The 10,802-nt window shown below is 42.2% G+C and overlaps 1 protein-coding gene across 2 annotated transcripts in view; it reads left to right on the forward strand.

Annotated features, from left to right (window-relative positions):
• MPHOSPH9 (M-phase phosphoprotein 9) overlaps window positions 1-10,802 on the forward strand; it is an 86,447-nt gene that overhangs the window by 59,395 nt on the left and 16,250 nt on the right. For both annotated transcript variants that reach the window (XM_011948452.1, XM_011948453.1), the window contains exons 14-16: window positions 1,879-1,926; window positions 3,097-3,161; window positions 6,309-6,410. In XM_011948452.1, coding sequence (XP_011803842.1) covers window positions 1,879-1,926; window positions 3,097-3,161; window positions 6,309-6,410 — 215 coding nt within the window. The remainder of the gene's footprint in view (window positions 1-1,878; window positions 1,927-3,096; window positions 3,162-6,308; window positions 6,411-10,802) is intronic.

Here is a 10,802-nt window from a genome sequence, read left to right on the forward strand (position 1 = left end):
AAAAAAGAAAAAAACAAAAAAAAATATTTTTGGTAGAGATGGAGTTTCACCATATTGGCCAGGCTAGTCTTGAACTCCTGACCTCAAGTGATCCTCCTGCTTTGGTCTCCCAAAGTGCTAGGATTACAGGTGTCAGCCACCGCACCCAACCTCTTATTTATTCTTGAGACAGGTTGTTGCTCTGTCACCCAGGCTAGAGTGCAGTAGTGCCGTCTCGGCTCACTACAATCTCTGCCTCCTGGGTTCAAGCAATTCTCCCACCTCCGCCACCCAAGTAGGCAGGATTACAGGCAGGTGCCACTGCACCCAGCTAATCTTTTTATATTTTTAGTAGAGACAAGGTTTCGCTATGTTGGCCAGGCTGGTCTTGAACTCCTCAGCTCAAGTGATCCACCCACCTTGGCCTTCCAAAGAGCTGAGATTGCAGGCGTGAGCGTCTGTGCCCAGCCTCACATATATATATTTTTAAATAAAGACTTTGGCATTGTGCTTTTACTGTGTAGAACTAACTTAGCAAAAAGTAATATACAATAGGCCAGGTATGGAGGCTCACACCTATAATCCCAGCACTTTGGGAGGCCAAGGCAGGTGGATCTCTTGAGATCAGGAGTTCGAGACAAGCCTGGCCAACATGATCAGATGCCATCTCTACTAAAAATACAAAAATTAGCTGAGCATGGTGGCACATGCATGTAATCCCAGCTACTCAGGAGGCTGAGGTGGGAGAATTGCTTGAATCCGGGAGGTGGAAGTTGCAGTGAGCTGAGATCATGCCACTGCATTTCAGGCTGGGTGATGGAGTGAGACTCCAGCTCAAAAAACAAAACAAAAAAAAGGCTGAACATGGTGGCTCACACCTGTAATCCCAGCACTTTGGGAGGCTGAGGCGGGCGGATATGAGGTCAAGAGATCGAGACCATCCTGGCCAACATGATGAAACCCCATCTCGACTAAAAATACACAAATTAGCCGGGCCTGGTGGCAGGCGCCTGTAGTCTCAGCTACTCGGGAGGCTGAGGCAGGAGAATTGCTTGAACCGGGGAGGCAGAGGTTGCGGTGAGCCACTGCACATCAGCCTGGCGACAGAGCAAGACTCCATCTAAAAAAGTAAATAAATAAAAAATAAAAGTAATAGTTCCAAAAAGAGCAATGCAAATTTTAGTCTTTTAAAATACTTAAATGGTATAATATTTTATTTTGAGACAGGGTCTTGTTCTGTGGCCCAGGCTGGAGTGCAGTGGTGCAGTCTCACTGCAAGCCTCACTACAAGCTCATGCAGTCTCAACCTCCCAGGCTCAAGTGAGCCTCCTGAATCTATAAGCATGTATCCCCATGTTCAGCTATTTTTATTTTAAGACGGAGTCTCTCTTTGTCCCCCAGGTTAGAATGCAGTGGCACGATCATAGCTCACTGTAGCCTTGAACTCTTGAACTTTCAGGCTCAAGCAATCCTTCCACCTCAGCCTCCCAAAGTGCTAGGATTACAGGCGTGAGCCACCGAGCCCAGCTCTTTTTTTTTTTGAAGAGGCAAGGTCTTGCTCTGTTCCCTAGGCTGATCTCCAGCTCCTGGCCTCAAGTGATCCTCCCTCCTCAGCCTCCCAAAGTGTTGGGATTATAGGTGTGAGCCACTACATCCACCTTTATTTAAATATTATTTGATATTTAAATAATATTTGATAATTAAATAATATCAAATGTACAGAAACCGTTCCAGAAATTGAGAATTGTCCCATTCCCTTTACATGGAATCACCAGTTCTCTATTGACCTTTCTCTTTCATGACATTGGCATTTTTGAAGGCTATAGGCAGTTATTTTGTAGACTGTACCTCAGTTGGTAGAAAAACGTTGAATTTTGTGGTATTTTTTTTTCCTTGTAGCTTTTAGGAGAGTATGAGTCCCTTGGAAAAGAACACAGAAGAGTAAAGGTAAGGGGTAATCATTTATGTTCTAGATTTCATGCAGATTTCATGCAGAGGCAGAAACATTGGATTGGAAATCAAGGGATCTGACTCTTCCTCCTCCTTGCACCCCTTCGTGCACCCTCCGTAGATGTTGGAACTGGAACCTTGCTCATCCTGTTTCAGTATCCTTATTTTCAAATACCTGCCCCTTTTAACTGATAAGTTTGTTAGATTCATTCATCTAACAAATATTTATTGAATGGCTATTGCATTTGAAATGAAATTGTTCAAAAGAGTATAAGGTACCATACAGATGCAAATTATTATTTAATACTGTTTGTTTTGTGACACCCAGGTTGGAGTGCGGTGGTGTGATCTCAGCTCACCACAACCTCTGCCTCCTGGGTTCAAGCGATTCTTCTGCCTTGGCCTCCCGAGTAGCTGGGATTACAGGTGTGTGCCACCATGCCCAGCTAAGTTTTATATTTTTAGTAGAGATGGGATTTCACCACGTTGGCCAGGCTGGTCTCCAATTCCTGACCTCAAGTGATCCACCCGTGTCAGCCTCCCTGAGTGCTGGGATTACAGGCATGAGCCACTGCACCCAGCCATTTAATACTGATTAAATATCAAGCTTTGATTTTCACTGCATTAGCTTTTGGTAGGGTTGAGTTTATCGATTATGTTTGAATTCTTTATGAAAACTTTACGTATTTGCATTCAGTAAAATCCTTCGACGATGGTGTAAGTGGGGCCCAAGTATTTCTGTTGCACAGAATGGAGGGTTGTGGTTATTGAAGCTTAGCAAAAAGGCCTGCATAGCTTGGCAAACCGTTCTGAGGGTTCAGGAGCAGATCCCATGATATCTAATCTCATTGAAAATATTTGTTTTACCATCCTTCTGAGGTTTTAGTCAAGTGATTTTAACACTGGTTTGTTTCTAATTAAGCAAAGTATAATGGGCTGTATCTGTTACCCATGGGACTTACACAGAGTGACTTGTATAGGCCGGTGCTTTCCTCTCATTTGTTTTCCTTGAACTGTTGGTCCTGGCTGTATGGTTTATGCCCTACTTGCTGAGTATGGTTTGTAGCTAGTCGGTTTAGCCTTAGATTCATTTTCTTTTATGCATTTTAAAATGATACATCTGAATATTTGTCTTCAGTTATCTGAATTTCTCCTTTATTTCCATAGGATGCATTAAATACAACTGAGAACAAATTGCTTGATGCATATACTCAGATTTCTGATTTGAAAAGGTAAAATGTATTATCTTACTAATGTACACATACCTCAGTTGTTCTTTTATGTGTCTGTATTGAACATGATGAGAAGGAATTTTTTCTTGAGGATTCTTAAACAGTTTGAGAACTAGTTTTATCTTAATTTTCCCTTGACATGGAAATACATTTCATTTTAGCCAAACAAGATTTCTTCTCTGTCTTTTTTTTTTTTTTTTTTAAAAGACAGGGTCTCAATATGTTGCCTAGGTTAACTGTGAATTCCTGGGCTCAAGCAATCTTCCTGCCTCAGCTTCCTGAATAGTTGGGACTACAGGTGCTCATCATCATGCCTGGCTGATTTTTTTTTTGTTGTTGTCATTGATATAGAGTCTTACTCTGTCACTCAGGCTGGAGTGCAGTGGCACAATCTCAGCTCACTGCAGCCTCCTCCTCTTGGGTTCAAGCAATTCTCCTGCCTCAGCCTCCTGAGTAGCTGGGACTATAGGAGTGCGCCACCACACCCAGCTAATTTTTTGTATTTTTGATAGAGACAGGGTTTCGCCATATTGGCCAGGCTGGTCTTGAACTCCTGACCTCAAGTAATCCGCCTGCCTCGGCTTGCCAGATTGCTGGGATTATAGGCATAAGCCATGGAGCCTAGCAAGCCTGGCTGATATTTAAAAACTTTTTTTAGAAATAGGGTTTTGCTACGTTGCCCTGGCTGGTCTCAATCTCTCGGCCTCAAGTGATCCTCTCGCCTCATCCACACAAAGTGCTGGGATTACAGGCATGCGCTACTGCACCTGGTTTCAAACAAGATGTTTTAAGTGATTAAAAGGTATTGGTGGTTGTGCCTCAGAGGTGGATATTTTCCTAAACATTATGTATTTTTTTCAGCATAGGTTAAAATCCAAATGATATTTAACCACTGGAAAGAACTTTTAAGAAGCAGCCTAGTTCACGGAATTATGTTTGTGCTTCAAAAAGAAAACAACATTAACACCAAAATTATGGTCATCTACTTTCAGAAAGACCTGGTTGGAGACTGTATTAATGATCTGATTTGTTTAATTAGGTAGGGACAGAATCGTAAATGGTATCTATTGCAAATGATTAGAAATATCTGAACTGGGTTGGGTGCAGTGGCTCACGCCTGCAATCTCAGCACTTTGGGAGGCTGAGGTGGGAAGATTACCTGAGGTCGGGAGTTCAAGACCAGCCTGGCCAACATGGCAAAACCCTTTCTCTACTAAAAATACAAAAATTAGCTGGGCATGGTGGTGCATGCCTGTAATCCCTGCTACTCAGGAGGGTGAGGCAGGAGAATCGCTTGAACTCTGGAGACGGAGGTTGCAGTGAGCCAAGATCATGCCACTGCACTCCAGCCTGGGTGACAGAGCAAGACTGTCTCCCCCCTACTGCCCTCGCCCCCCAAAAAAATGAAAGATAGAAAAGAGAAATATTTAAACTGGTTCAAAAGCAAATTTTATGTTTGTATTTGGATATAAGTAATATCCCTTATTTAGAAATTCTACTGCAGTCTTAAGTTCTCATAGAGAAGAACAGAAATGCTGTCTAGGTTTCTCATCTGCCTCTCTTCTGTTATTCATTCAGTTCTAGTGATAACTTTCTTATCAGATTGGTATAAAACATCAGCCTTGTTAGAGCTATTATTTCTCAAACTTTCCTTGCATCAAAGTAGGTAAGAATTCGAGTTTGAAAGGTAAGATGAAGTCATACACAGAGCTTAAAAGAACAAGCCAGGCATGGCAGCGTGCACCTGTACTCCCAGCTACTTGGGAGACTGAGGCAAGAGCATCTCTTAAGCACAGGGGTTTGAGGCTGCAGCAAGCAATGATCATGCCAGTGCACTCCAGCCTGGGTGACAGAGTAAGACCTCATCTCTTAAAGCGGGGGAAGAAAGAGCAGCATGAATGCCAGGATATCTTTAAAATAGTCAGTTGGCCAGAGTAGTTATTTCCTGTTGGTAAACTTGAAAATAGGCTTTTATTTTGAACATGGCACAAATCAGGTGAAATACCTGTAGGTTGTTTGCAATATTTTAGCCTTGGCCTCTTTTAAAAATTAGAAAGGGTTTTTTTTTTTTTTTTAATTTTTTTTTAAAGCTCTGTTTTTGGAAGTTAAGCCTGCTTCCTCGTTTGTGAAAGTGCTACCTATTATATGCATGGTTATATACATATTAGGATTAAACACATTAGAATGCAGTGTATTTGACAATTTTATTTTTATTTATAAAAAGTGTTATGTTTTGATCTGTAGTCAAATTTATATAACTTGTGATATTAAGTCCATTTGTTCCTTTTTATTCAGTTGTATGGGAAATGTTCCTTTGTAGAGTTTTAATGTATTTGTTTTTCTGTTTTTCTATTTATAGTCACTGATTTTTGTTTAGCTTTTGTTTTATTTATTTATTTTTTTGAGACAGAGTCTTGCTCTTTTGCCCAGGCTGGAGTGAAGTGGTGTGATGAGGGCTCCCTGCAACCTCCACCTCCCGGGTTCAAGCTGATTCTCCTGCCTTGGTTTCCCAAGTAACTGGGATTATAGGCGAATGCCACCACACCTGGCTGATTTTTGTGTTTTTAGTAGAGATGGGGGTTTCACCGTGCTGGCCAGGCTGGTCTTGAACTCCTGACCTCAGATGATCCACCCACCTCGGCCTACCAAAGTGTTGGGATTACAGGCGTGAGCCACCGCACCTGGCCTATTTAGCTTTTTAAATAATGGTGATGTTTTACTATGAAAAAGGTTTGTGGACTTGCAACTCTTTTTTTTTGAGACAGAGTCTCACTCTGTTGCCAGGCTGGTGTGATCTTGGCTCTCTGCAACCTCCACCTCCCGGGTTCAAGTGATTCTCCTGCTTCAACCCCCCGAGTAGCTGGGACTACAGGTGCGCACCACCACGCCCAGCTAATTTTTGTATTTTTAGTAGAGACAGGGTTTCACCACCTTGACCAGGATGGTCTCTATCTCTTGACCTTGTGATCCACCTGCGTCGGCCTCCCAAAGTGCTGGGATTACAGGGGTGAGCCACTGTTCCTGGCCATGGACTTGCAACTCTTTAACCACCCATTTTTTAGGAAGACCTGTTAAATAAACTGTGGTTGAGCTATATTTTAAATTTGTTGAAATGTACTTAATTTATCTTTATTGCTTTTGAATTAGAATGATTTCAAAACTTGAAGCTCAGGTCAAGCAAGTAGAACATGAAAATATGTTAAGCCTTCGTCACAATTCTAGAATTCATGTGAGACCCTCGCGTGCCAAGTAAGTTATTTCATTTACTCTCTATAAGGCTAGAAATAGGTGCATGCTTTTATTAAGACGAGAAGCTCATCTGTCTAAATCATAAGAAAGTCAGGGTTAAATGTCATTACAGAACTTAGATGTGTTAAATTAATTACTGAACATTGTAAACCCTCTTATGTGGAGGCATTTGCTAAAATGAGGAAATATAGTAGGATCAAATTGGGATCCTTGGAATGTATTTTGTTCTTTGCCCAGCTGTGTGACCTTAGGCAAGTCACTTACCGTTTTTGGAATTCATTTTTATTATCTGTAAAAATAAGGAAAAGAGGCTAGAACATCTCAAAAGGTCTTTTAGCCCTAAAATTTTAGACGTTTTATTCCCATGTTAATGGAAGGAACTATGAAGATCGATCTTCATTAGGTTGTGTGGGTTTTCTTTCTAGTTTTTTAGTTCTTTCAGAATTAGCTTGGCTATAATCCCAGCATTGTCTTGGTGATACCCTTACAGAATACATTATTTATTTATTTATTTTTTTGAGACGGAGTCTCACTCTGTCGCCCAGGCTGGAGTACAGTGGCCGGATCTCAGCTCACTGCAAGCTCCACCTCCCGGGTTTACGCCATTCTCCTGCCTCAGCCTCCCGAGTAGCTGGGACTGCAGGCGCCCGCCACCTCGCCTGGCTAGTTTTTTGTATTTTTTAGTAGAGACGGGGTTTCACCATGTTAGCCAGGATGGTCTCGATCTCCTGACCTCGTGATCCGCCCGTCTCGGCCTCCCAAAGTGCTGGGATTACAGGCTTGAACCACCGCGCCTGGCTAGAATACATTATTTTTATATTAGAACTGGCTTTTATTATGATTTTGGTGTAAATGAAGAATATTAATAAGTAAATAATAACTTAATAATAACATTTATCAGAAAAATGATTTTAAATTGTAATTTGTGACCCAAGTTGTAATTGTCAAATGAGGAGCTCTTCCTAGGGCTGGGCACGGTGGTTCATGTCTGTAATTCCAGCATTTTGGAAAGCCAAGGTGGGAGGATCGCTAGAGCCCAGGAGTTCCAGACCAGTCTGGACAACATGGCAAGAGACCATCTCTATAAAATAAAATAAATTTTAAGAAAAGCTTTTTCTAAGTCTTTGTTAATTAATTTTAGTAGAACATGGAAAATTCTTCTTCTTTTTTTTTTTTAAAGAAAAGATGTAAGTAACAAATTGAACATTTGAGAGAGATAAAAGAGAGAGCTTCAGGTTGGGGGCCAGGGAAGACCTTTCTTTAGAGGAGGCTCATAAGCAGAGGAGTCACCTGTGCATAGAGTTGCTGGAGCAGGAGGTGTGGGGTGAGGGATAGGCAGGGTGGGGTGTCTGGGAGGTGGTCCATGCAGAGAAATCACCTTGCTAAGTCCTCAGGTAGGAAAGAGCTTAGCATGTTTGAAGAGCCTAAGGGAGGTTAGTGTGGCCTGAATATTTCCAGCAAGAGGCAAAATCGCCCTAGATGAAATCAGAGATTGAACATTTATAACTTTCTAAGCCATGGTTAAGAGTTGGATCTTGCCCTAAGTCCACTGGGAAGCCTTTGAAGGTTTTTATGTGGTAAAATGATGTTATCTAATTGTTATTAAGGTACCTTTCATGAGAAGATGGAGTAGGAAAGAAGCAGGAGAAGTAGGAAAGAAGTAGGAAAGAAGAAGGAGTAGGAATAGAAGCAGGAGACTAGTTAGGCTGGTGCAGTGCTAGGAGAGAGATGGTGTTAGCTGGGTGGTGGTCACAGAAATAGACAAAAGAGAATCTTTGGGAGAGATTCTAGAGGTAGGATCTATAGGATATGGTTGTGGATTGGATGGCAAGGTAAGAAAGGGAGGTGTTGGAATAATTCAATCAAATAGGCAATTATAAATGAGTTTGGAACTCAAAAATAAGGTTTTAGGATGGGGTGATAAATTTTGGAGTCGTGCTGGGCATGGTGGCTCACGCCTGTAATCCCAGCACTTTGGGAGGCCGAGGCAGGCAGATTACGAGGTCAGGAGATCGAGACCATCCTGGCTAACATGGTGAAACCCTGTCTCTACTAAAAATACAAAAAATTAGCCAGGCGTGGTGGTGGCTGCCTGTAGTCCCAGCCACTCGGGAGGCTGAGGCAGGAGAATGGTGTGAACCTGGGAGGTGAAGCTTACAGTGAACCGAGATCACCCCACTGCACTCTAGCCTGGGCGACAGAGTGAGACTCCATCTCAAAAAAAAAAAAAAAAAAAAAAAATTGGAGTCATCTCTTTCTAGATGGTGCCTAAAGTTGTAGAATGGATGCCAACTGAGTGTGTTTAGTGAGAAGCAGGCCTGGGGCAAGAACTCTGACACTGGTGTTGGATAGAGAGAGCTGGCAAAGGAACCCGAGAAAGCGCTGCCAAAAAGCTAGAGGAAAACAAGCAGCTACCGGTATGGAGTGCAAAACCCAACCTGTGTTTTCCCCGTGCTCTCACACCAGCACAACAATAGACTCAGAAGACTTTTGTGACACAGAATGTGTAGTATTTCTCCTCACCAGCAAGCGAGCAATCAGTTCTTCTTGGGACCCAGCTGGGTGGCCTCCCATTCATCTCTGATACTATCTACCCAGAGATAGGGTCAGATCCCATAAGCTGAGGGCTCAGTCCCCAAGACTACCCCGTTTCAGACACCATTTGCAAGTCCAGGCCTCCAGAACATCTAACCGACTGGCTTCAAGTTGAGGTTCCCATAACCCTCTCTTTGGGTTTGATTAATTTGCCAGAGTGGCTCGTATAACTCAGAGAAACATGTTTACCAATTTATTACAGATAATATTTTAAAGGATACAAAAAAACAGCCAATTGAAGAGATACAGAGTAAGGTCTGGAAGGATCTCCAGCACAGGAGTTTCTTTCCCTCTAGAGATGGGGTGTGCCACGCCCCCCAGCGCGTGGATGAGCTCTTGTTCAGCTCTCCAGAAGCTCTGGAGCCTTGTCTTCTTGGGCATTTTATGGAGGCTTCATTGGATAGGCCTGACTGAAGCTTGGACAGCTGTGTTGAAATGTGATTGGACAGAAAGGATGTGATCTAAACCTAGCAAGGCCTGTCTGTTCAGATCCTTGTTGGCCTCTTTGTGCAGCATTCCTTCCTCCAGAGGATGAAGTAGGACCCTCTCTGATTTGAATGAGAGTCTTATGACCCATAATCAGATTAGAGTCCTACCCTGGTAAGGTAAAAGGAAGACAGGAGAAGGTTCGAGATTCTGTTGACTGCAACAAGGGATATGGAAGTTATGAGCCAGGAATTGTGGACGAAAACTGATGTATAATATATGTCATAATCTCACATTGCTGTTTGAGAGATCAAGGTGAAGACTGCAAGGTCTTTGCAAGCTGGAGGCTAATGCTTAGTGAACAGTTTGGATAGAGTGATTATCAGTAGAAGACCATTCAGAGTGTACTCAAGAGTGAATGCAGGCTGGGTGCGATGGCTCACACCTGTAATCCCAGAACTTTGGGAGGCTGAGGTGGGTGGATCACCTGAGGTCAGGAGTTCGAGACCAGCCTGGCCAACATGGCAAAACCTCATCTCTACTAAAAATACAAAAATTATCTGGGTGTGGTGGCACGCACCCGTAGTCCCAGCTACTCAAGAGGCTGATGCAGGAGAATCGCTTGAACCTGGGAGGCGGAGATTCCAGTGAGCCAAGATTGCACCACTGCATTCCAGCCTGGGTGAGAAAGTGAGACTCTGTCCCTCCCCCCCCAAAAAAAGAAAACTGTTCAAATTTTGGTGTCCACAAATAAAATTTTTATGGAATGCAAGCTTATTCACTTACATATCGTCTTTGGCTGCTTTTGTGCAACAGCAAAGTGAAGTAGTTGCAACAGACACTGGCCCATAAAACCTCAAGTGTTTACTATCTGGCCCTTTACAGAGAGAATTTGCTGATCCTCAGCTAGACAGTCAACATGGATTAATCTTAAGGACATAATATAGAACAACAAAAAATGAGTTGCAGAAGAAATAGGATACTATTTATATTGACTTTAGCATGTGAAGCAATTTTGTATTTCTTATGGGTTCATGCAAACGTAGTAAAAGTATGAAAACTTGCATGGGATTGCTGAACACAAATTTAGAATAAATGTTTGCTTTTGGGAGGGAAAGAATGAGATTAGAGAGGTGAACAGGGGCTTTAGTTGTCTTTATAGTGTTCTACTCTTAATTTAAAGAATATATAACCAAGATTCTATAAAGCTGGATGGTTGGTGCATGAGTATTACCTGTATGTCTATATGTGCTTGAGATATTATATATATATACACACACACATATATTTGTGTGTGTGTATATATGTGTGTGTGTATATGTGTATATATATACACATATATATGTGTGTGTGTATATATATATATATATA

Source organism: Colobus angolensis, unplaced genomic scaffold (assembly GCF_000951035.1).
Source record: "Colobus angolensis palliatus isolate OR3802 unplaced genomic scaffold, Cang.pa_1.0 Scaffold28, whole genome shotgun sequence".
NCBI classification, from domain to species: Eukaryota; Metazoa; Chordata; class Mammalia; order Primates; family Cercopithecidae; genus Colobus; species Colobus angolensis.